General features: G+C 41.8%; 1 protein-coding gene across 1 annotated transcript in view; it reads left to right on the forward strand.

Annotated features, from left to right (window-relative positions):
* KIF13B (kinesin family member 13B) overlaps nt 1-27203 on the forward strand; it is a 156616-nt gene that overhangs the window by 91515 nt on the left and 37898 nt on the right. Inside the window, 14 exon segments of the mRNA XM_079139992.1 lie at nt 1450-1596; nt 2820-2969; nt 3269-3397; nt 9424-9594; nt 11471-11628; nt 12813-12945; nt 15996-16142; nt 16672-16701; nt 18101-18200; nt 18804-18930; nt 19650-19705; nt 21825-21949; nt 23082-23258; nt 25991-26083. Coding sequence (XP_078996118.1) covers nt 1450-1596; nt 2820-2969; nt 3269-3397; nt 9424-9594; nt 11471-11628; nt 12813-12945; nt 15996-16142; nt 16672-16701; nt 18101-18200; nt 18804-18930; nt 19650-19705; nt 21825-21949; nt 23082-23258; nt 25991-26083 — 1743 coding nt within the window.

The following is a 27203-nucleotide window of genomic DNA, read 5'->3' on the forward strand; positions in this document are numbered from 1 at the left end:
TATTTTCTACTTTGTGGTTTTAAAAAAGTTCTAAAATTTCTATGTTAAAAACACATTGCTGGGCTGGGGCTGTAGCTCAGTGGTAGAGCACTTGCCTAGCATGTATGAGACACTGAGTTTGATCCTCAGCACCACATAAAAATAAATAAAATACAGGTCCATTGACAACTAAAAAATATTTTAAAAAACAAAACAAACAAAAATATACATCACTTAGCTGTGGATATGGCTTAGTGGTAGAGTGCTTCCCTGACCTGTTTGAGGCCTTACATTCAATCCCTGGCACCACAGACAAAAGAAAAAAACCTAAAACCACATCACTAGCCAAGTCTGATAGGTTTTGTCTGTAATGCCAGCTACTTGGGAAGCTGAGGCAGGAGGATCACAAGTTTAAGGCCAGCCTGGGCAACTTAGTGAGACCCTATCTCAAAATAAAAAGGTCTGGGATAATGAATCCCACAATTATGTATAATTATAATGTACCAATAAAAAATTGTAAAAGGACGTACTGGGGATGTAACTCAGTGCTTGAGCACTTGCCTAGTGTATGTGGGGTACTGAGAGCAACAAACAAAAGCACCGATTGCTTTTTATAATCTGGAAATACTTCACCGAATACTATTTTTCAGGTGAAATTCATGCAAGATAACATTACTATTCTAAAGTAGGTGGTTCACAGGCATTGAGTACATTCAGTGTCATGCAGCCACCATCTAGCTCTCTACTAGTTTAATAATAAATTCAAACTGTATATTTGGAATCTTGTATTATATATTGCTTCCACATGGGACATTTTTCATAGTTTAACCTTTAAGAAGCTTATAGTAACTCGTTTTTAAGAGTTTACTTTTCTAGCAAAAAAAAATTAAAGTTCACACTTGTGAAAGTACAAGGATTTTTCTTTACCATGCATCTCAGCAGACTTCCCTTGTCCTCTGATATGTGTGACTCTTTATCCCCATTGATGATCTGTGCTCATACAACAGCCTGAACAAAACATGCTTTTTTTAAAGGAAAAATATTTTTAGTTGTAGATGATCACAATACTTTTGTTTGTTTTTATGTGGTGCTGAGGATTGACCCAGTGCCTCACACATGCTAGGTAAGTGCTCTATCACTGAGCTATAGCCCCAGCCCCTGAATAAATATTCTTATTTCAGCTTTCCTTGAATACAATATAGGCTTTTGGGTTTTAAATTTAAATTTATATCCAAGTAAATTATAAATTTAAATGTAAAGTTATACCTAAACCCCTTTATACTGAAAGTTTTAGTTTTGATTGTAGCTGTTTGAAAGTCATGGTAAAGCTTGTCTGGGTTTTTGGAAGCTTTTAGAAGCTTCTTAACCATCACCTTGGCATGGTGACCTGGCCAGTGGGTGTGGGCACTCCGTGTTGGCATCACAGATGGCTGGGTGGCATATCTCACCCTCACTCTGCTGTCTTTGCAGCGAGGCTCTCTTCTCAGTGAGCCTGCGATCCAAGTTAGACGAAGAGGAAAAGGAAAGCAGATTTGGTCTTTGGAAAAACTGGACAACAGGCTGCTGGATATGAGAGATCTTTATCAGGAGTGGAAAGAGTGTGAAGAGGATACCCCGGTAAGCGACCAAAGGAAACTGTCTTAACTGGCCATCACAGAAGGAACCAGGCTACAGTGAGCCTGCCCACAGGGGAAAACCATTCATTTTCTTGAAATTGTTGTCCTATTTCTATAGCAAATTTTATTTTAATCCTTTAAATTGTTAGTTAAGGATTTTAGTAACCTGTCCTTCAGGTGTTGTCTTTTTCTTCTCAGTTGCTCTTCTCTGGATTTGTAACAGTGTTCTCTATTTTGCATTCTGCTTTCTCTTGGCAGGGATCTGTCTGTCCCCTGTGCTGCTCTGGGACTCTGTGTAGGTCTGAGGCCAGGCCTTATCATCTCTGTTCTGTTTATCAATAAACTGAACCTTGTGCATAATAAACCTATGATATGTGTTTTTTTAAATTGAACTCAGCAGCACCTTAATATTTACACGATTAGGAACCTTTTTTGAAGCAGTTTTGATTGTGGCATAGATGCTGTAAATCTCTGTACTGGTACTTGCTGCTTGATTTGCCGGGTTTCTCACTGAGGTCAGCCATGTACTTGTACACATTTAAAATAGAAATGCATATAATGTATTTTAAATACTGCTGGTCCTGTTTCCACTTGGAGTTGTTTATTACCTTAACCTCATGTTTTGTAAAAAATGTTTATTTTTCCAGTTGTCATTATAAAACTGACTTTTTATAGTTAGATGACATTTTGGCTTAACATTTAAAAAAATGTCTTCATTTCTCCTCTGTTTCAACTGAAAAGTAAAATAACAATAATAAATACAAAGAAATCAGCCACTCTCCTTTGAGGGGTCACCTCTCATTTGTAGCAGCGTGTTTAATGACTCAGTAGGGAAGGAAAGAAGAGATATGCGTGACCTTCTTTCCCTAACAGAAACATGGAGAGGATTAATATACTCCATTTCTTTTTAGTCAATATACTTTGTTTCTTTATTTTTGCAGGAAGATTTCTATGTAAAGGAAAAGAAATGATAAAAGTAATGCCTACTATTGGGATTGTCCTCCTGTAGGTGAAGGATACAGACCATCATTCTAAGTGGGCATGAGGGAGTGTGTGTCTGAAATAATACAGTGCTATGCTTTGGCAAGAATTTTTTTTACTGTAAAGAATACTAGTGATGAAAGTTATGTTTAATGACTTAAATTGAGTGTATCAAAAAGCAGTAGGTTGCATGCATTATTTTATGTGATTTTTAAGAAGTTTTGTGCTCCAAATCTCTTTTAGGTGATCCGATCATACTTCAAGCGTGCTGACCCATTCTATGACGAGCAGGAAAATCACAGTCTCATTGGGGTGGCCAATGTCTTCCTGGAGTCTCTGTTCTATGATGTGAAGTTACAGTATGCTGTCCCGATTGTCAATCAGAAGGGAGAGGTTGGTTTGCTCATGCTTTGGTTCCTGTAGAGAGCAGTTTGGGGAACAGTAGAGTGGCAGTGGGATCCTGTTGCTGCCTTTTTATGTATATGTAATGACAAATGATATGTATGCACATGATAAATACTCTGTTTCCATAGGCTGTGTGGTGGTTATTCCAAATACTTAGAGAGCAGAGCAACTGGTAAAAAACTAGCCTTCTCTATTCTGTCACCATTGACCTGACAGCTTGACCTATGCAGAAAAGAGGGCCTCTCAAGGATTTTGAAACCAGTGTCTGCTTTGCCCCTTTGCTCTAGGTGGCTGGTCGGCTACATGTAGAGGTGATGCGAATCAGTGGTGCCATTGGGGAAAGAATTGCGGGAGGGGATGAAGCTGTGGAGGGCTCCTTAGAGAAGGAGGCCCAGGAGAGCAGACTGGTGTGCATGGTAAGTCCCAAGTTTGGGAAGTCACCTGAGTGGGACTGGTTTTGACGATTTGGGGTGTTTAGATGATAAATCTGTGTTCTTTTTTGAATTTTGAAAACATTTGTCACCAAGTAAACTTTTAGTGTTTGGTATTCTTGGGACACATATCCCAAAGTACCAGTTTAGCACTTCTAGAGTTGTGGACAAGTCACCTCTTTGCTCTGGGCCACTCAATTCCAAAATCCTAGGTGTCTTTTATTTATCTGCACCTCTCTGCAGAGGAGTCCTTGTCTCCCACACTGGTTTCCTCCTCCTCTTGGGGCTTTTGCTTCTTGCTGAATGTAGGCATTTACCCAGCCCTGGTGTGCCTAAGCTGCAGCTGTGGCCACTCCTCACAACTTCTCTGCATGCTCTTTGCTCTCCCTCACCCCAGTGCCCCTGCTATGCTGTGCTTGCACACCAGGTCCCCAGCCCTCTTCTGTCTGCTCTTCCCTGATGTGCCATTCATGACACATTGTTGGGTGTTACTGGGTAGACCTTGTGTCAGATACCAGCAATATGAAGATGAGTTGGGCAGGTTTCTGCTCTTCGGTAGCTAGTGCCTGCACAGTTCTCATGTAGGTGTAGGGGGATATGCAGGTGTGAACAGAAGACTCCAGTGTTGTGTGGCCCAGGTGCTTGATAGAGTAGGCACCACAGGTCCTGCCACGCTCAGGAGAGAAGTTCATTTCGACAGCAGGGTCTGGAGATGAGTTCTGGGCAAATGAGACAGGCTGAACTTGAAGGGGTGGGTGTTGGGTAAAATCCTGTCTCCACAGGTACTGTTGGGGTTTCTGTTTATAACGGCTAGGTAGAGGGAAGTAGGTCATCACAGTTGAAGGTTCCTGCGCACTCCGAGTGAGTAGAGCCACCTCCCCTACTTATCATGGCAGTGTGATGTCCTTTCCTGCATTTCCAAATACCCTCTAGTGGGCCCCCACTGCCATGGCTTGAGAACCTTTCCAGAGGCCCATAGACTTGGTAGGCTGAGACAAGAGGATCTCAGGTTTGAGGCCACCCTCAGCAACTTAGCAAGAGCCCATTTCATAATAAATAAAAAAAGAACTGGGGTTGTGACTTAGTGCCCTGGAGGTCAATCCCCAGTACCAAAAATGAAAAATGAAAAGAAGTCAGTAAAAGGTAAGGGAAGGACGCCTAGCCTGACTCTTAATTCATAACCCAACCTGGGTCCAGTCCTCTTCCTCAGCAAACATTTCTAGAATTGCAGAAGGGAGTTACACGTTAGTCTCAAGTAGGAGAAGCTAATGCTGTTGCAGGGTCGTGCTGCTTTCTGCACGTCGCTGCATATGCTAAGAAGGCCTGCGGTGTTTGGTGACTCCCACCACTTCAGAATCAGGGGAAAACACCTTTATCCTCTAGGAGGTTCACCTTTATTGCATTGATCACAGAATGTGTTCCTTGAGGTATTGTGATTCTCAGAGGTGGAGACATAGTCTTCATGACTCTGTGTGGCCCATTCAAGCTGGTGGACTAGTAAGTGCAAGTCTGAAAAATCAACTTTTACCACTGCAATAAAACAGCATTTCCAGAGTTTATCATCTTCACTGGAAATAGGTACTGTGTCCGAGGTAACCTTTTTTAAATGATGAGGCTTTTAAAAATGCTGATACAGTGTATTTTAAGATTTTTTAAGTGGAAGAAACGAAGCATGTGAAAGTAATAGGAATAGTCTAGTTGATCCTTTTTACCCCCACCTGACAGTGGCCACCATGGCCAGTCTCCTTTCATTCCTACCCTCAGCTGCTTCTCTATTGCCCCCTTTAAGTACCCCAGGTATTCTGTTTTATCTGAGAACAGTTTAGTCTGTCTGTCCAAAACAATGAGTACAACAAAAATCAACATAACCATAGTATCATCATCCCAGATTGTTTGGGAGCGTTCTCTCTCTCTCTCTCTCTCTCTCTCTCTCTCTCTCTCACTCTCTCTCACACACACACACACACACACACACACACACACACACACACCCTGCAACTTGCTGTAGAGACTGGATTGTTGCTCTGTAGTATCTCAGTCTGGTTTCTGCTGACTGTTGCTGCTGAACCTGTCACACGCATTAGGTGCAAGCTGGTGGTTAGGTGTGCAGGTGCTGTGCGCTGGGGAGAGGGTCAGTATTCCTTGTGGATGGGGCTGTTCTTCCATCAGGAGAGCAATATTATGTCTGGTTGTTTGTCTTTGGTGACGTTAGAGCTAGCGATTGTTATCACCTAAATACATTATTTTGTTAGATGTTATAAAAGAGTGGTATTGCAAGTCCCTGCTTTTATAGAGAGAATTGTCTTGTCCTCAGCTCTCGTGCCATTCAGAGATAGTCCATATAGAGAAGGTGGGCTAGGTGCTCCATTCTCTCCCTTTGTTTACTAGTTTTCAAAATAATGAATTGATGTTTTTATCAGTGAGACTTTTTTTGGCCTTACTATATTAGGAATTCTTGAACTTAAGCTTACTTGGGTGTCAGTGCATTGCACTCTACTGAAGCTCTAATGTCCCTGTCTTTGGCTGGTGGCAGTCACCTCAGTTGGCTACTTTGGAGTGACCCTGACCTGCACAGACTTGAAGGCTTTCTGTATGATGGATATTCTGGTCGCATCCCGTACGTTCCCTATCCCAGATGTGTAGCCAGCCATTCCTCCGAAGAACCTGCTCTCTGTCATAGGAAGTTCTTTTTAGAGCCCACGTTCTGGCATGTGGCAGCCTTTTTGTGTAAAAAGGACAAGGACAAATACCCTGTGACAGTAGAGGAAGTGCTGGTGGAAAAGCGAAAGAGACAAACAGGTAAAATATCGTGGGTGCTGAGAGTCACTGGTTCAGGAAAGAAGTCTGAGCTTATTTTCCTTAATGAAAAACATACACATATTAATATTTCCAGTGGTATTAAGTACATTCAAAAGCCCCAGACAACATTGATGGTCCTTCGCTTGTCCCTCTGCCTTGGACAGCTGCAAGCTAAAGTCTGTGGTATTCTGACACCTTGTGGTGATTCTCATTTTTGTATGTAAAAACTTAAACCCAGTAAAACCCCCACAACCTGTGTTCTAGATCCTGAGTCTCAATTCTGAGAAGTTGCTTGTAGAGGATGGGTCAGTTTAGATATATTATTTCTTCTTATTCTTAAACTTGAGATGAATTTCTAGAGGGAAAATGTGACTTTCAGATGGAATTCAGTCACAGAGAAGTATGTCCCGAACGCCTTGTCAGTTGCTTCCATTCGTTCGCCTTACCTTCACTGGTGTGGTGTCATCCAGGACAGTAGGGTGGCCGTTAACAATCTCATTTCTCTCAGAAAAAAGCTGAACCTTCAAAAACTAAACATTTTATTTTTAAATTTTTAAGATTTTTTATTTGTTCTTTTTAGTTATACATGACAGCAGAATGCATTCCAGTATATCATACATACTTGGAGTATGACTTCCCATTCTTGTGGTTGTACATGATGTGGAGTTACACTGGATGTGTATTCATATATGAACATAGGAAAGTGAGGTCTACTGTCTTTCATTCTACTGTCTTTCCCATTCCCATCCCCCCTCCTGTTCCCCCACTCCACCCTGTCCAATCTGATGAACACCCCGATCCCTCCCAGTGGGATGACTAGGTCAAATGGTGGTTCCATTCCAAGTTTTCTGAGGAATTTCCATTCTGCTTTCCAGAGTGGTTACACCAATTTGCTGTCCCACCAGTAATGTATGAGTGTACCCTTTTCCTCACATCCTCACCAACATTAATGTTACCTATATTCTGCCATTTTGACTGGAATGAAATCAAATCTCAGTGTAGTTTTGATTTGCATTCTCTAATTGCTAGAGATGTTGAACATTTTTTCATATATTTGTTGAACATTCATATTTCTTCTGTGAAGTGTCTGTTCATTCCTTTGCTCATTTATTGATTTGGTTCTTTGTTTTTTTGGTGTTAAGTTTTTTGAGTTCTTTATATATCATGGAGATTAATGCTTTATCTGAGGTGCAAGTAGCACAGATTTTCTCCCATTCTGTAAGTTCTCTTCAAGTTCTTGATCATTTCCTTTGCTGTGAAGAAGCTTTTTAGTTTGATACCATCCCATTTATTGATTCTTTTTTTGTAATGTTCCTTTATTATTTACAGTCCCTGTGTGTGTGTGGTTTAGTTGTAGATGGACACCATACTTTTATTTATTTCTATATGGCACTAAGGATCGAACCGAGTGCCTCATACATGCGAGGCAAGCACTCTACCCCTGAGGTACAACCCCAGCCCCCATTTGCTGATTTTTGATTATTTTAGGAGTCTTGTTGGGGAATTTGGTTCCTAAGCCAACATGATGGAGATTTGGGCCTACTTTATCTTCTAGTGGCGAAGTGTCTCAGGTCTAATTCCTAGGTCCTTGATCCACTTTGAATTGAATTTCGAGCAGGGTGAGAGATAGGGGTCTAATTTCATCTTGTTACCTGTGGCTTTCTGGTTTTCCCAGCACCATTTGTTGAAGAGACTATCTTTTCTCCAGTGTATGTTTAAGAAAACTAAAAATTTAAGAACTTTGCACCAGCTCACAAGCTAATAAGTGAACAATTCTGTTTAGATTTATGTAGCCTCAAAATATTGTAATCTTTCCATAGTGCCTCATCATAAAGAACATAAGGGTGAAAAAATATTTTATTAAAATTAGTGAAAATTATTTTAAAAAATATATAAAAATTATAGGATACTGATTGCTCAGTTTGGTTTGGAGAGGTGACCTGTGCCAACCAATCTTCTGTAGCCTGTGAGGAAACTGCTGTCTAGAAGTTTCAGCCTTGTTGGCATCACAGGAAAAGGTGAATTACTGTGAAGTCCCCATTTGATACTACCCTGTCTCTGCCTGGTGTGGAGGAAATCTGCTTTCTGTGATTTCCCCGTCTTCACTAATGCTTCTGAAATGTGAAGGTTATATTTGTGGTTGCTGAACTTACATGAACTTATGCCATATATTCATCTTTATTTTCATTAAATTTATCATTAGAGGTGGAGGAAATTACACAACATGCAGGGAATGACCCGGTGAAGAACAAAGTTCCTGACTGTCGTTCAGTCAGTTATAAAATCAGAACCTAATTTAACTTTCTGAGGTACATGTTTCCACTTTCACTCTATTGTCACAGAACTCTGCAGTCCTCCATTTCAGCGCTCTGTGCTTGGAAGTCTCTCCCCACTAAGTCTGTGTGGGGAAGGGTTCTGTTCAGTGTTGGTGCAGAAGGTTCTAGATGCTGTCTTCTGCACTTCCCTCCATTCCCCTCTGGAGCTTCAGCACCATGTTCTCAGTGCTTTTAAATTTCTCCAAAAAATGCTGTAGTAGCATGTAACCTTTTTACTTGAGAACCTTGTTCCTCTTCATACTTCGAAATACTGAGACAGGCATGGTGGTGCACACATGGGAGGCTGAGGCAGGAGGATTCCAAGTTCAAAACCAGCCTCAGCAACTTAGCAAGGCCCTAAGCAACTTAGTGAGACTCTGTCTCAAAAAACAAAAATGGACTGGGGCCTCAGCTCAGTGCTAGAGCCCCCATGTTCAATCCCAGGTACCAAAAAAACTCTTTTGAATAAATACTTTGCCCTTCCTTGAACATTTGTTGCTTATTGGCACATACACTGATTTTGTTTTTTCATTCGTTGTACCTGACTCTTGTTCTTATGACATATGCATAGTTAGCCAGATTCGTATCACTGAATGATGATGTTCAAGAACTTTTTCTTCTGAGTTGATGACTGTTATATTCTAATGTTCTAAGAAACTAGAATTTAAATGCTCCTCATCAGCCTCTAAATACTTTAGTATATCCACCTTTATCATCAAGTTGTTATCACCCTATATCAGGCCTCTTACTAAATAGGACAGCGTGGGCACCATTTCAGATGCAGGAACACTTCTAAGCAAATGGGATGTGGTCAGGACAGGAACCCATGTCTCTAGCTCAGAGTACCACTTGGAATCTTCTGGTTAAAACACCAACAGAGCCCTCTTTTCCTTTCAGGTGAAAATACTTCAAGCCACAGGGCTGCCCCAGCATTTGGCCCACTTTGTGTTCTGCAAATATGACTTCTGGGATCAGCAGGAGCCGGTGATAGTTGTGCCTGAGGTGGATACCTCCTCCTCCCCTGTCAGCAAAGAGCCCCAGTGCATGGTTGTCTTTGATCATTGCAGCGTGAGTTGGTTTTGTAGTCTACTCATGTGTAACCAATAATCAAAAAAACAATCCTTATCTCTTTGACTAATCGTGTTCATCTGTCTTGGACCAGAATGTCTTAGAGTGGGGATGGAGTAAAGAATTAGAGTTAATGCATTTAACTTGTCTACAGTCAAAAAGTAACGCGTGCAAAAAAAAAAATATGCGCACTTGCATGTGTGAAGTCGTCTCCAAGGGTTGTCCATGTTTTCTGTTACATTAACGGAGAGGAGAAATCTGGAAAGGTTAATAAGCTAGTGTTTTAGTGAAAATTAAGGCAACAGACAAGAAATCACTTCATTGTGAGTCTGATGTTCTGCTGAACACTTCGTCATTCTTTCCTGTGGTTGTTTCCAGTTGTATTTCATCATAGCACTCTTTTTCAGCAGAAGGAATCATTCACAGAGTAATTAGTTATGTTGCCTGTGGCTTGTGACCAGCAGAGCCTGAACTAATATGTCAGGTTTTTTTTTTTTTTTTTTTTTTTTTTGAGGTTTCTTTCCAGTGTGTTTACAACAGAGAAATGTCTTCAGTGCATTAAAGATGGACAGAGAAGTTCAGGGGAGATGCTCCCAGAGGTTGAAAATGTCATGACTTTCTTAATAGAGTAAAATCCTTATTGCAAGATACTATCCTGTAAAGGTGAACTGGTTAGGCCAGGTGTTATGGTGCACTCCTGCAATCCCAGCCACTCAGGAGGCTGAGGCAGGAGGATCACAAATTGGAGGCTGGCCTTAGCAATTAATTGAGACCCTGCCTCAAAATAAAAAGCAAAAGAGAGTTGGGCATATAGCTCAGTGGTGGCAAGCACCCTTGGGTTTAATCCCCAGTATCACACAGACACATGCGCGCGCGCACGCGCACACACACACACGTGTGCACAAGGACAGGTTGGGAAAATTCCTTTTTTGTGCTCATAATCATTATTTTCTTTTATTGGAAATAATGTCCAAAAACTGGAAAAAGTCATTTTTGCAACATATTGTTACCTTATTAAAGGTAAAAACTTTTTTTTTGCACTGTGCTAGGGATTGAACCCAGTGCAAGGCAAGCACTCTACCCACTGAGCTATCACCCCAGCCCCAAAGGTAAAAACTTATATCAAGTTACTATAAATCATTATAATACTTCATGGAGTTAGTTGTTCTTTTAAGAAATAGATTCCAAAATATTGCCAACAAAATACAATACAGTGCTGTTCTTACATACTAGAATTTCAAAGTGGAAGGTTTTAAAATCAAAGGTCAAATATTTTCTCTGATGCAGAAGCTAATCCAAAATAAGGTGGCAGGGGATAAAAATAGAAGAAAGATCAGTGGAGTAGACAAAGGAGAATGAAGGGATGGGTGGAGGAGTAGGGAGAGGGAACAGTAGAATGGATCTGACCTAACTTTCCCGAGTACATATACGAATATACCACAGTGAATCTCACTGTCATGTACATCCACAAGACACTAATGAAAAAAAACGCCTATAAGTAAGTAGCAGAAAGGTCAGTAGAGCAGAGGGAAAGGGAAGAGGAGAGGGGAAGAGGAAATCTTGGGAGATTGAATTGGAACAAATTATAATGATGTCAAAATAAGTTCTATGTCACATATAACTAAAAAGAACCAATTAAAAAAGTAGACTCTAAAATAAAAAAAGTAGAAAGGTTTAAAACTCAGTAAACTTAAAGGCAAGAACCTTTGACCACCCAAGCATTCCCCAGGGGTTCTGTGACAGCTCTGCTCTGTTTTCTGTTTCTTCCCTCCTTGATAAAATTTAAGTATATAAGTAATTGTAGGATGTCTTGCATATAAGTAATTGTAAGATTCTAGAAAGTGCTTCTGTTTTGTAATGAACTGTTGTGTTTCAGGAGTTTTCTGTTAACATCACAGAAGACTTCATTGAGCATCTTTCTGAAGGGGCCTTGGCAATTGAAGTATATGGACATAAAATGAATGACCCTCGGAAAAACCCAGCTCTGTGGGATTTGGGAATCATCCAAGCAAAAACACGAAGTCTTCGGGACAGGTGAATCTTGGATATCCATCCAATTCCACTTACAATTTAAAAACATTGCTGCAGACGCATACTGCTGTTTGAAAAGCTTACTCTTTCCTGAGCATTACCAGGTCCCAGGGGTTAGACAGTGTTGCGTGCAGGGCGTACATCTCACAGTTACACTTCCTTAGGGCAGTGAACTTTGAAGAATGATGCGAGAAAGTTAAGTATGTGGCTGTTTAAGAAGAAATAGTGAAATTAATATGGAGGATGGTCACTTATCACTGTGAATCATTTCTAATTAATCAGCTTTGGAGAATGAATGGAGATCTGCAGCATTAAGTTCACTGTCTTTAACTCGCAGTTCTTTCTGAGTGGCATCAGTGATGGAGGGAGCCTTGTTGTTGACTTTATTTATTTTTTAATATTTCATTTTAGTTTAGGTGGACACAATACCGTTATTTTATTTTTATGTGGTGCTGAGGATCGAACCCAGGGCCTCATGCGTGCTAGACAAGTGCTCTACCACTGAGCCACAACCCCAGCCCCTTGTTGCTGATTTAAAAGGAAGATTTAAAAGGGAATGACTGATGGGGCCGGGGTTGTGGCTCAGTGACAGAACCCTTATCTCACATGTGTGGGGCACTGGGTTCAATCCTCAGCATCACATAAAAAAGGTGAATAGTGAAATAAAGGTATTGTGTCCATCTACAACTAAAAAAAATAAAGGGAATGACTGAAATAGAAGATGCTTTCTTTCATTTAATTATAGACAAGAACCAGATTTTCTTTCTTTTTAAATTTTTTTATTTAGAAAGTTTTGGCAAATTAGGAGATTTTTTTTTCTTGACTTGTCAGGTCACTGGAGTGGACAGCGCTACCTTCATTTGTTTATAAGAAGGTAGCCCCTGTACTTGTTCTGTACGTCTCACTAGAATTCTCTGGTTTTTGAGCAACCACTTTGAAAATAGATTTTGTCTTTATCATATCTTTCTGAGCAAAAAAAAAAGGAACCACTTCTAGTCCTGATACCAAGTTAGTTTAACCTTGCTGTTCATTGTGTTTATCAGCACATACTTGTATATTTCTCAATGAACCATAGATCAGGCACCCATTTGGCGATCATTTTAGTTTCTAAGTCTCCTGTGTAGGATCCTAAGCTGCCTGTATTGGAGAACAAATGTGACTTCCTAAGAACTGCCCCTGTTTCCTAGGTGGAGCGAAGTCACCAGGAAATTAGAATTTTGGGTTCAGATCTTGGAACAGAATGAGAATGGTGAATACTGCCCTGTTGAAGTGATTCCTGCCAAGGATGTCCCAACAGGAGGGGTCTTCCAACTCCGGCAGGTAACAAGACTGTGAATGATCTTATTAAAGTCTTTGGCACCAGAAGGCCTAATTTTATATTTATATCCGCCCCCCCCCCCCTTGTTTTTGTTGGTGCTGGGGACCAAACCCAGAGTCTCATGGATGCTGTTCAAGCACTCTACCTCTGAGCTACATGTTGGATTCTTTATAAGAGAAATGTTGATGGCTGATGATGTTATCTAGACTGGCCAAGTCTATATCTTACATTAAAATAATTTCCTACTTCACATGCACTTACTTTCCTTGTCATGAGTCTTGCTATTTGTAATATTTTGAAACCAACTGTTGGGTTATGAAAAAGATAAACTTTAAAGAAAAACTTAGAATTACATAAAACAAACATGAAGCAGCATTATCACATTCATGAAAACAAGGAGAAGAGGTCTGCCATGGCAGGCAGAACTGGGTTCAGGGTCAACGTGTTGGCCCTGCAGGGTCCCAGCTGTGCACCTGTAGGCATGTCCACTGCCCTCTGCCCTTCACCTGCAGTGTGCAGAGGTGGCAACACCCATGCCATGGAACTGGGATAAGGATTAACAGGGATGCTGTGTATGAAGCACAGTGCTTGGCACACATAGGTGTTAAACAGGTGCAGCTGAGTAAATGTGAATGCATGCCAGATCCACCTAGCAGAGAAATATGTGACCGTAGTTCCTTGACCTCAGGCACATTCCTATCTGCCAGTCTGTTCTGCTAACTGACAGTGAAAGGGGAAGTCTTCATATAATTTCATAAATGATTTGGAAATACCCTTTTTGCTGTGCTTTGCATTAGTTCATCATTTAGCAGACTACCATATCCTATGAGATTTTTCCATAGTTTAAAATAAAAGTAGCTCTAAAAAAATGAACATTATAAGCATTCAAAGCCAAACATGAGAAAGGTTAAAAGAAAGAGAATGTTTGCTCAACTATTTAAGTTTCTAAGTGTCTATATAAGAAGGAAGATGAAAAGCACTTCTTTTGGACCCCAGCAAATGAATATGAGCAGGTGCACTCACTACAGGCAAGGAACTGAAAGCAAGAGATTGGTTTAAATTGCAGCATGATACATATACATAAAGTAGAATTCTGGTCTGTGAAGGACTTCTTTCTCTGGGCATCTGTTAAGATATATATCTTCCTTGGCTGCCTTAGAAATTCATTACTGGACACAAGGCAGGGTGATGTTTCTACCATTTAGTGTCAATTGGATATTTAGGTGTTGGTCATGCTTCTGATACCCTTTACTAAGAGTGTTTAAACTCACTGGGTTTGTCAGGAAAGGCTTGTTTGAAGGATGTGTCTCTTTATTTGGTTGCCAGAAAGCATCACTTGAGGTCTGGGAAGGTTTCTCCTATACAGATGGCAAGAATAAAGACCCAAGGCTGTACTTGGGTCTCTTTGTGCAGAGTCACATGTATGAGGAACTAGAAGCAGAAGAGGATGGCAGAAGCTCGGGGCAGGTGGTTGAGAGGGCCTCCAACACAAGGCTCACCTGAGTTGAATATGTCTGAACATTGGGACATATTCTTCTTGAACAGGAAAGTGGCAGAGGACAGCTGATGTGCTTAGCCACATGGAAACTGCTGTAGGCAGCAAGTGGTGGGTGGGATATCAGCAGTCCCCACAAGTTCAGCGTTGTATTTGAAGTACACTTTGCAGAGGTTGCCTGTGGAGCAGTAAGGCATTCCTCCCCAGCCCTGCTCCCCTGCCTCTCCATAACCAGAATCTTCCTTTGTCAATATGCACCCTTTACATGTTTAAAACAGGTTACTTTCTGGCTTAGAAGGTAGCAAATTGAAATATTAGACTATTAAAATATTTTCTGAGGAATTTTTCCACAGAATATCTCATGCATAGTCTTTGGAAAATATCAACTCAAAAGACATCTGTATCTTATCTGCTCAAACGCAGCTTGATAGGGTCAATGTCTAAGTAGATTTTCCTGATCATGTAAAGCTCCCAGGAGCTGAAGTCCAATGGAAGAAGGCAAGAGTAATTGATTTGAAACCAAATATTTAGATTCCATTTTCATATTCTGTTTTCTGTCCCTAACATTCAAACTAAGTTTGAAGTCAGTAATATGAGAATACTGGGAATTCTTTCTATTACTTCACAGTAAATACATGGAGTCACATAGGATTTACTCAGAAAACAGGTTTAAGTAGGAACAGCTTCTTTCTGATCGGTTCATTTTGCAGTTTAATTTAAAATTATTTTTATTCTGGGATTAGGGCAGTGATTCCAAGATAGTGTTTGCCTTTCTTGTTTCTAACTGATGCTTGCTTTTTAGAACTAGGTTGTATTGTGTCTCCTTGGTTATCTGCTCTTTGACTTGGCATGCCATGCATGTTTTCCCACAGTGATATTTTAGTGACTACATAGTGTTTCATTATGCATGCCAGCTTATTTAAATAGTTACAAATACTGTACATTTAATTTATATCTATTTTTTTGTTCTTTGCAGTACTTTTAAATTCTTTATAAAAATGCATGACTATTTACTTAGAACATATCCCTACAAAGTTGGTTCTGGGGCATGGGATACTTATATTTTTAAGTCATATTGTCCTGAAGAAAGCTTGCACCAGTTTAATTTCTTGCCCTACAGTGTTTGAAATTGTCTGCTTTGTAAACCTGGGCAGTATTGGAAATTGCCTGTTTGAAATATAATTGCTAGCTTAACAAGCAGATATAAAAGTGTGTCATGTTTAATTTGTATGTGTTTGATTATCAGATAAGTTGAACATCTTTTATTAGAAAACTGTTTACATTTCCTTTGTTAGAATGTTTTCTTTTAATGTTTCTTTTTATTGAAGAAATATATAAACCAAATGTTTATTCTGTGTCTTTTTTCTTGCTAACAAGGAATGTAAGTTTTCCTGACTGGTTTTGGATTTGTATTTTAATACCTAATATATTAAGATATGGTGAAATCTGTCTCCAAAGTTAAATGTTTTTCTCAATGTGAACCTGTAGGGGTCTCTCTAAACCAGTTTTTTGGAAATAAGAAACCAATTTTTAGACTTTAAATTCTTTGTGATCCAGGGGCAGTCCCGGCGAGTTCAAGTTGAAGTGAAGTCTGTGCAGGAATCTGGGACTTTACCGTTGATGGAAGAATGTATATTGTCAGTCGGCATTGGATGTGTCAAAGTCAGACCACTCAGGTCCCCCAAAACTCTTGAGGCCTTCCATGTAAGTTTCTGTGCCTGTTTTAGGCTTGTTAAAAGACAAACCCAGACCAGCGTCTTTTGGAACCTTGGCACACTGTGTTCTGTGAACAGTTCTGTCTGCATTGCCTTTTTGATATGGCAAGCTGAGGGTTAAAACTCCTTAACCTCCACACCTCCCCAGTGCGTGGTGATTAGCCTCTCAGCACTGCAGCCCCTCTGCAGAAGCCCCCCACTGGCTTGTGAAGCCTACTTGCCAGCAGGGGTTTGATTTCCCCTGGTGAGTGGGACTGTAAGCCCAGCAGGGAAAGTATTGTACTGGATCTGAAAAGGTCAAACAGTTCTTTTCACCCCCAACCACCAGGGGCTCAAGGTTTCCCTCCACTTCCTGACGACTGTAAAGCTCAGAGTGAGGGTGCTGAAGGTGGGAGGTGACACAGTATAATTAAACAGAGGAACAGACACTCCAGGGAAAGATTCAGATTGTGTAGTGTATCCAATTCTTGGATAAATAATTCTTGTTTCGGTTCTCCATGATGCATTTTTTCTTTTAGGAGGAAGAGGAGGACATGGACAGCTACCAGGTAATTGAGCATCGGTTAGCCTGTCAACTTGATTCAAGTACATAATTACACATTCCAGGAGCTTGTTGTGGTGCTACTTAATAATTAAGTAATTTTGGTTCAAATGGTGCATTTTCTTAAAGTAACACAGAGTAGGAGACAGTGTTGTATCCTGGTCATGAAGCAGGTGTGTTAGGAGCAGGACCTCACTTTCCTTCCTCACACCCAGAGCTCCTCATCCCGGCTCCTAAAGAGCTATTTCCCAGCTGCTCTTCCCTGGCCTCTCCTTGAGTGGAGTCACTGCCCCTGCTCCTGTCGAGTCGTCACCCTGAACGTGGTCCAGCCCTAGGCGTTTTTCCTTATTTGAAGCCAGTTCTCCCTGAATGCCCACTTCTGGAGTCATCCAGGGTTTTTGTAGTTTTATTTTTTTCCCTTTTCATTCCCTAATCTGCCAGATTTTGTTTATGTCTGTGAAGTTTCAGCTTGTTAGTCATCCTTTAGGACTGTCTCAGCTCTGTGGAGCCTGATTATGTCATCCAGTGTAGTCATTCTCCTGGTTTTGCATCATTCTAATTTGATAGAAATGTCTGCTTTCCTATAAGTCACTGATAAAACACATTGTATCAGATGGTGTTAAATTCAGAGTCCTGTGGCACAGCAACAGAGACCTCTTTTAGTCTGACATTATTCCCTTAATTACTGCTCTTTGATTGTGTATTTGAGTCCTCTGTGATTTCACTCAAGTTCCTCCATGTTGTCCACAAGAATGTCATGGGCTATTTGGTTAAGTGCCCTAGTGAAATCCAGATACATGGCATCTGCAGGATTCCACTGACCTACCCGGTCTTGTAACCTTATTACAAAGGAAATGAGGGAAGATTGGCGTGCTTGCAGGTGTTGACTGGTAGAGTTGTTAGTCTGCTGATAATTCCTGTTCTCTTGCCATCCCCTGAAATACACAATAAGGGGAACAGTGTTCACATGAATTTTCCTGAGAGCCTAGTGAGACCTGTGGGAGTAGAGGTTGTAACATTTAAAGCCCCTTCGGATGGTCCTGGGCTATGTAAATCTGAAGATCATTGAATACAATTTGTAAGTTCTTTCCAGCAAGGAGGCCTTGTGACTTGCAACTTCCTTGTTTGGAGTTCTGTCCCATGAGCCAGTAGAAGTAAAACTGGCTTGGGTGCCAGAGAAATTCCTTTCAGAAATAATCCTATTCTAGAAGAGAATGCTTAAGACTCTCAGAATTTTACTTCTGAATTGTGTAGAGGCATCTGGTGGTGCTAATAATGAAACTCTTGTGAAATATTCACATTTTTTAACCCTGTTGGAGAAAGGTGGACTAGAGCATCAGTTTCATGAATATTGTCTTGACATCATATTGAATGTGGTGAGTATGCTTTCCCTTATTTTCTTTCAGGATCGGGATTTAGAGCGACTACGTAGAAAATGGCTGAATGTGTTAACAAAGCGTCAAGAGTACTTGGATCAACAGCTACAAAAGCTTGTCAGCAAACCTGGTAGGAAGAGCAACTGAGCATTTTCCTCCCTGCAATTGGTGCATAGTTAACCCCCATTTGTAGCCACGTGAATTAAGAGCCTGTAACAGCAATGTGGATGGCAAGAGCATATGAGTGTGACTCCTGGTTTGTTTCATGTCCCTTCAAGAGAACATTCATCCAGTTGTGATAATTTGTTATAGAGTGCAGCGGGCAAAGCACATAGATACCTCAGAAACAGCTTCAAGAAAGGTACCCAGTTCCCAAACGCTCTACTGGGCCAGGTCACCATGTGCTCATGGACTGAAGGGCCTCTCCATGGGGGCTCAGCTGGCCTCTACTTGGGTTAGCTCTTCACTAGTGAGAACTCACTAGCCAGCAACTAAAACACATGAAATCAAAGACAGATGTGGAAATACTAAGTAGCATTTCCGGATCAGATATGCCCTCTACCACTGAGCTCTGCCCCCTGCCTTTATATTTTATTTTTGAATTTGAGACAGGATCTCCCTAAATTGCCCAGTCTCACTTAACTTGTGGTCATCCTACCGTGGTCTCTTGAGTTGCTGGGATTCCTGGTGTGCACCCCCACTCCTGACCTAATCCTCATTCTTGATATTCTAGATAAAACAGAGGATGATGCTGACCGTGAGGCACAACTCCTAGAGATGCGGTTGACTCTAACCGAAGAAAGGAATGCTGTGATGGTCCCCTCTGCTGGCAGTGGCATTCCAGGGGCCCCGGCAGAGTGGTAGGAACCCCTCAATTCTTGTGGAGTTCTGAGCACTCTCTAACCCCCTACTTTCCATTTGAGTTCTGTGTGTGCTGCTGCTAATGGAAGATTCATAATAGCATGTGAGGACAGAGTCATTTGAATTAAAAGAACTATTAAATTATTTTCATGAGTAGAATAACTGTGGTCTAAAATAGCTGCTTTATTAAATAATATTGTTATTGGCCAAAGTAATTAAGATTTCTGAGAACTTAAATCAATATTTAGTACCACTGCACTTAGCATTAAAAAAATAGTTAATATGTTAATTACTTGGATCATTCATTCCCTTAAAAGAATGTTCAGTCATAAGAAAATTGCATCTGCCCCAGTTTTTGGTTTTGGTACCAACTTAAACTGTTTCATTAGCAAATATTCCGTGCCACTTCATAGAAATTAAAAATACTAAGTTAAGCCACATAGAATCCTTATGTATGTTCTTTAATAAAAAAGTGAGTTGAAATGGGATTTTAGATAAACAGTGAGTGAGTGGGTTCTGCAGACCAGTTCTAGTGTGAGCATAAGAAGCAGCAGTTAGAGTTCAGTCTCTGCGGCATCTCTCATGTTAAATTATAGGAGACCAGTGCCCAGGTGCTGTGGCCTAGACCTGGGCTAGCCCAGAGTGTGTGTGGAGACCATGTCCTCAGGTGTTCTGCTGAACCTGCTGTACTAGAGGAGTGTTTGTCTCTGTGTTTCAGGACACCAGTGCCTGGGATGGAAGGCCACATTCCTGTTATATTCCTTGACCTAAATGGTAAGTTCGAGGAGTTTTTGAAGGCTTGCGTGGGCAAATCAGGTAACACTCAGATACTAACTAAGTGTGTCCTTAGGCAACCTGTCATCCTGAGGTTAGAGGCAGTTTTTTGTGGCCCACAGATTCTGATGCTGTACAAAGACTGATTTGTTTGTCAGTCTTATTTTTCTAATAGCAGTAGGCATGCTTCATTGCCATGCCTTCTCACGTTTCACTGCTGCAACCCCTAATTCTATGTGCATGCTTCCCCTGTCAGTTTAGGGTGGTAGTGATGTTCCTCTGCATTAGAAGTGTTTTCTTCGTAACTGGATGCAGTAGTGCACACCTGTACTTCCAGTGATTCCAGAGGCCAAGGCAGGAGGATTGCAAACTCAAGGCCAGCCTCAGCAACTTAGTGAGACCCTGTCTGAAAATAAAAAATAAGAGACTGAAGATGTGGCTCAGTGATAGGGCATCCTGGGTTCAGTCCCCAGTACCACACACACACAAAAAACTATTCTTTGGCAAAGTCTTTTCTCTGGAAAGGACTAATAAATAGTGATGCTATGTAGCATGTTTTCTTCACATTATATAATAAGTTTCTTACTTTTTCTGTGAGTTCTTGTGCATCATTGCTGGATTCTGGGTTTTCTTTTTTCTTTCTTTCTTTCTTTTCTTTTTTTTTGGTAAATAACTGTTGTCTGCTTCCCCCACAATGTACTCTGCCTGTAGGAGGAAAAATAGGAAGTGAAAAGGTAAGTTAAGGAGCTAAAAATAAGTCAAATTTTAGCAAATTCCTGCAACTTCCGCAGAAGAACTGGGTGTGAAGGTTAAAACCCGGAGTTAGACAAGTCACGTGTCCTTGGTGGACCCCCTTCCATTGAGCAGAGAGGGAGTTGTGATGTGCCAGGTGCTCAGCATCTGTGCCCCTGAGCTCGCTCACATCGAAGAGTTTCACATTTACAGAGTTATGTCTATTGTATGTCTGTCCACATGATGGGTGGGAGCTGTTTGTTTTTTTAAGTATTGCTTCAAGACTCAGTCCCGCCTGTTGTGCTCTTGAATCTTGGAGATTGAGGATGACTTTGATCTATTCTGAAGTTAGGCTTCCTAGGTCGGTAGAGGGCCATGTGTGTGTGCAGGAGGGTGGCGTGAGAGGAGGCTGCATAAGAAAGTGGGAGGAAAGAGCCTGAGGAAGTCCCTTAGTCTGGATATTTGCAGAGATGCTCAGGACTTTGTTGAGTGTTACACACATTCTTGGTCCACCCAAGCCCACATGTCCTTTTCTTTTTTAATTTTTTAATTTGTTCATTTTACATTGCAGTAGGATGTGGATGTATTTTGACGTATCATACATACGTGGAGTATAACTTCCCATTCTTGTAGTTGTACATGATGTGGAGTTACACTGGTCATGTATTTGTATATGAACATAGGAAAAAATTTTAATACTTTTTCTAGACAATTATGCATAATAGTTGAGATCCACTGCCTTGCTCTGTTGCAGCTGATGTGCTCAGAATTTTCTGTGGGGTTTCTCTGGTCGTGTATTCATATATGAACATAGGAAAGTTATGTCAGATTCATTCTACTCTTTCCTGTTCCCATCTGTCCACTCCCACTTACTTTTGATGCCTGTGTGTAAGCTTAAGGTGGTTGGGGACTGGGAGAGGGCCAGGCTGGGAACGAAGTAACCACAGGGCCGTGGTGCAGTTTCTAACAAAGGCCTCCTGTTTCTGGCTCATGTAGCCAATTGATCCTTTTGTTGAACTTAACTGTCAAGTAACTAGAATTACTGAATTATTTCTCATTTTTTCAATGCACTAAAAGGTGAGGCATTTGGGTTATGATCCTGTGATTAACGTGGATGAGTGGACCTTGGGTTACCTCTCAGGTGTCTTGGCTTGCTTTGCCTTCCATGTGAGATAAAGCACAAAGGGAACACTGAGAGTCCAATGATTTCTTGAGGCACCTTCCCACTCTAAGATCTGTGAACTCTTGATGGTTATCATCATGTCATGTGAGATTGCAAAGGAAATTTGAAACATAAGAATTTTAATAATGAGCACTTTGAAATTTAGTTGGTCAGGGTTATCCTTGAGAATGATCTCCAGGTTTAACAGAGCCTCTTTGCTGTCAGCTGATGATTTCAGCTCTCAGGACAACCTTGATGACCCAGAAGCTGGAGGATGGGATGCTACCCTGACTGGGGAAGAGGAGGAAGAGTTCTTTGAACTCCAGATTGTGAAACAACATGATGGAGAGGTGAGTCAAGCTGAACTTAGGAGGGTCAGATATAAGGTAGTCCCATAGACTTCCCAGGAGCCCCTTGAAGCAATTACCAAGGTGGTCATTTCAGTGCATACACTTCTCAACAAACACAAATGGAAGCCTTTCATTCTCACTTCCAAAAAGAGTGAGACTTGAACATTCCATTCTGCCTCTTCTCCTTCCTCCTTCTGGCAAAGGATTGTGTTTGTGTGGCCAGTGTCAGCCGGCAGTGGTCAGGAGCCGTCCTGTTCTCAGCCCCTGAGGTGGAAGTTGATGCTGCTGAAGTATAGGGAGAGCAGATGGCACCACGTTTGGGATTTTCTTTAAAGTTATTTCATAAAGACTTGATGAGTAGGAGGAAAAGAATAGATGAAGGCAGCGTGGTGAATCTTGATTTTAATGGTAGAATCTGTGTGATGGGTATATCCTAGGGATTTATTCCCTACTTTCTAATATGCTTGAAAAATTACATCATGAAGTGTATCAGGAAGGAAAGCTGCCATGTTCCTATGGCGCAGAACTGGAATCCTGTGTGAGAACACACTTGGGCACTGGCACCTGAGCTGCAGTAGGATGGGGGGCAGGCGGGCCCTTCCTCGAGGACTGTGGGGCTGTTGCAGGTTAAGTTAGCTATTGGGATACGGCAGCTACATGCAACTTGTGATCTGGGGCTGGGAAAGAGAAACATTTGAATACAGGCTACATAATAAATGATAGTATTGTATCTATGATAAATTTCCTGAATGTGGCAGCTGTCTCCCACTTACTCAAAAGTGATTCAGCAAAAATAGTATATGTGTGTTTGTTGTGATAAAGAAAAGCAGAATTGACCAAATTGTGACAATAGGTGGATCTCAAAAGGCATATAGGAGTCCATTGTATTGACTTGCTACTTTCCTTGATGTTTGAGTGCTTTTTAAAATAATAATAATAATAATAATAATAAAAGAGCAAGCTGGCCAGCCAGGAAAGTCTGTTCCCTGCTCTCCAGCCTAAGGTGTTGGAGGCCATGTCCTCACGTCCATTGTCTTTTCAGGGTGTCCTCACAGGAGGACTTTAGCCCAAGCCAAGAAGGTCTTGGTTTCTTTGGAGAAAAGCACAGTGCATTGTCCTGCCTTCTCTGCAGGTGAAAGCAGAGGCCTCGTGGGACTCCGCAGTGCACAGCTGTGCCCAGCTCAGCAAGGGCACGCCTGCGGATGAGCGTGTGTTCCTGATTGTGCGAGTGACAGTCCAGCTTAGCCATCCTGCTGACATGCAGCTGGTCTTACGCAAAAGGATTTGTGTCCACGTTCATGGCCGGCAGGTGAGACTCTACTCATGCTCCACAGTGTTTCACCACAACCCGCCTGTGACCAGGGCTATGGAGCAGTCCCTCTGGCCTGTCCAGGCATTGTCTAGGTGAGTGGCTGTCCCATCACCATGCTCTCTCCAGTCCCCAAACTGTTGTTCTGACTTCCTTCTAACTAATATTTGATTGTTACAGTGAATCCCTTTTAGGGTAGATTCCCCAATTACAGCCGTTCTCCTGGGCGCTTCAGAGCCCTGTCAAGGGCAGGGTCAGTGGTCCTGTTGCCTCTTCTTGCTGTTTCCTGGCAGATCAGCCATTAGTTTATCAGCATAGGCTGCTTACCCTTCTCTTTCCAGGCCTTGCTTCCCTTGCAGTCCTTGTCTTTGGGTTAAAAAGGTGAGTACGAAATGGTATGGGACTGTAAAGGGCCAGAGTAGCCTCACCAGAGCTCCCAGAGCAGGTGGCTGCCCTGCGCTGTGCTGAGCGCTGAGGAGTGGGCCTCGCCATGTGCCAGACACCAGGCTTCAGACCGAGGGAGGGATGGTTGTGTCGAGGAGTGTGGGTTTGAGCTGGCACCTTACCAACAGGGCATTTGGCAGGCACAGGAGGAAACCACTTGTGCAGAGGTGCTGAGGGAGGGCCAGGGCTGCTGGGGGACTTGGGGAGCGCAGCAGGGTGAAGTGGGCCCCATGCCAAGGAGTGTGGCTTCCCATGTGGTACCAGCTGGGTTGCGAAGGACCTTGTGCCTAGCAAAGGGTTAGGAGGGAACGTCTAGCAGAGAATTTAGACTCCATGGCTTTTCAAATGTAAGGATCTAGGAGGTCGACCCTCGGATCCTAGTTAACTGTCTCACTCCTTTTGTGAGGCGTTCTCAAACTGACTGAAACGAGGACAGATGAAAATCAATCTTTTCATTTAAAAGAGCACAGTCATGGTTGACAGACTCCTAGATGTAATCTCCACCCCTAAAAATTAATCTTTAGTTCTAAATGTCACACTGATATCAATCTTTGAAATGAAGACTGGCAGTAATGTTGTTGAAATCACAGCTCTTTAACTGCCAGTCCCACATCCATAAGACCCAGGCCACAGGGTGAGCCACAGATGCACACTTGAGTCTTCCAAGCACACTCACGTCTCCCTCCCTTCTTGAGTCTGGAAGGGCTTGAAGGAGACAAGCTGCTCTTAGGAGCATTTTTTTTTTTTTTAAATTATAAACAAATGAGGTACAACTTGTTTTTCTGGTTGTACATGAAGTAGAGGCGTACCATTTGTGTAATCATACATTTACATAGGGTAATGATGTTTGATTCATTCTGTTATTTTTCCCTCCCCACCACCCCTTCCACCCCTCCCACCCCTCCCACCCCTCTTACCCCTCTTTTCCTCTATACAGTTCCTCCTTCCTCCATTCTTGCCTCCCTCCCACCCCCCTCTTAGGAGCATTTTGAAGAATGGTTTTCCATTCCAAATCGCCCATCCTAGTTGTCAGGTCCTGAACCTGCCTGGCATGGCCACCCACCCTGCAGCATCCCCCACAGAGAGGGCACATTCTAGGGACCATTTTCCACTGTTTGTTTTTACTGTAGGACAATGATTTGCCAGTTTTCTTCCTGGTATTTTTAAGATGTGCATTTTCTTTCCCATCTTAGATGTTTCATTGCTATATGTTGCTTCTTTACAGCAAGAACAGGAACTTCCACATGACCCCTTTTGTGCAAGTTAGCATCATTAATTCCATGCAAATAGAAAATAAAAGAGTGCGATAACAAGGGCATTCACACTGCCCCCACTACCCACAAAGAAGCAGTAGCTCAGATTTAGCTCAGAGCCACCCACCACCTACAGTGGACCTGACCTTGGCTCCACACTGAGACCAGAGTCCAGGTGTGAAGGATGAAGTAGATGGTCTCTGCATTCTGAGGGGCTCAGATCTTTTAAAAATTGAATACAGATCATTGATTGGGAAATAAGTTCTTACTAGGTTTGTGAAATTATGTATTTTTGAGACTAAAAGACTTGATTTTTCTCTTTCCTTCGGGTTTTTTATTTTTTGCTGTCTCTGCTTTCTGTTTTGCATGGGGAAAAGGGCTGCATGCCCATTTCTTTTTCTCTCTCATCCTTATCTTTATTCACCAATTGTATTCCTCCCTCATCGCTGCTCTCTTCAACCTCTACAGGATGTTCAGTCTTAGCAGCATCTCCAAATGAGTCATCTATGCATTAATTCAACAGTTCAATTCTTAACTGTGCAAAGAGCGCAGTCAGCATAAACAATGACCAGGCACTCTTAAATCATTCTTTATAATGATCCTGCTTTGGTCAAGAATTTAATGCCTGTACTTGTCAATATTCATGGTACAAAATGTCCATGAATTTTGCTGGGAGGGAGAAGTATGGCTTCACCAGTCCTTGCTTACATCCTCGTTGGAAGGTCATTTTGTTGTGTTTTATTTTTGTAGCATTGAAGCAGAGTTTATCCAGATGCTGGGGCCAGTTTTCAACTTCAGGTCTGCATGTGCTGAGTAGGGGACCTGTCACCCTGAAGGCTCCTAGTCAGCTGGTTCTGTGCAGGAGAGAACATTGAGGAAGCTGTACTTAGTGGTGTGGATTTCATTGCCTTACGTTGGAAATGTGCTGTTTTCACTTTGTCAAAATGAACACAGTATCCTTTTTGCTGTTTCTGTGCTAATGCAAACCCAGTATTTGGGCAGAAAACATTATCTTCTGTTTTTGTTTTTCTCTAGGGTTTTGCTCAAAGTCTCCTAAAAAAGATGTCTCATCGAAGCTCTATTCCTGGATGTGGAGTGACCTTTGAAATTGTCTCCAATATTCCAGAGGTGAAGGATCATATGCAATTTGAATATACTAAAAATAAGAACTTAAGTGATAACTCCCTGAAAGTTCACCTACACAAGAAATGCATATTCAATGAAAATGTGTACTTAGGGAAATGCTGGAGGTTTCTGGAGGAATTTCCTAATCTCAACTCATAGCACAATGAATTTGTGGCCTTAACAATTCTAGATTGTGTTTTGTTAAAGAACTTTCTTTTGAAAAGCATCTCAGCACCTTTTTGCTCATGCAAACAGAAGTCAGACAATAGTGATATGGTGTTACCCTCAGGGAAGCAGCCTAGCCCAGTGTTGAGATTTGTGCTGGATTTTGTAATCAAACAAGTCTTGTTCTTGTCTCTAATTAGCAAAGTGAACTTGGGTAAATTGCTTTGAACCTAATTTTTTTTCAAAACGGGGTTAGTGATACATTCTGTGCAGGGTTGTTTTTAAGGGTTAATGACACAGTATGTGTAAAATGTAATCCATGTACCAGGCAGCAAGTCACAGCTGCTGTTGTGATTGTTACATAAGTATTAATATTTTACTACCACTTTTACTATTTCCCTTTTTGAACTAGTTGAGATATTCTGAGGATTCAGATGATTCTGAGGACGTGGTGTAGAGACGTGCGGAGGATGTGGCTTGTGCACACTTCCTAGCACTTAACTCCTGAATGAGCTTCATTTGCTGGGCTGTGCATGGAGGTATCCCTTGCAGGGGCAGAAGTGTGGGTCCTCAAAAGAGGACTCTGAAAACACAAAGAGGAGTGGTTCCTTCTCCCTCTCTCACTGTCAAAGGGGGAATGAGAACTGGCAGATTTCCTGGGAAGTGAAGAGGTGGGGATGGAGGCCCAACCCCCACCCCCATCAGCACTGCATCTTGATCTTCGTACCATACCTCAGGGTTTGCTGATGGATTCTGCTGCGTGTTTGAGTTGTAGGTGGGCAATGTATGTTCTAATGCAGGAGCCAGACTCTGAGAGGGGAACAAGTAGACTACACAGTGCTTGAGTTTCGCTCTAGATCTCTTGTATTACAAGACTAACTCTCCTCTCCAACAGTGTCCAGTGGTTCTCTTCCAGATTTTTAAAGTTAGACTTAGATAAAAAACATTAACTACTTGC

The sequence above is a fragment of the Sciurus vulgaris genome, assembly GCF_902686455.1.
Source record: "Sciurus vulgaris genome assembly, chromosome: 5".
Lineage (NCBI taxonomy): Eukaryota > Metazoa > Chordata > Mammalia > Rodentia > Sciuridae > Sciurus > Sciurus vulgaris.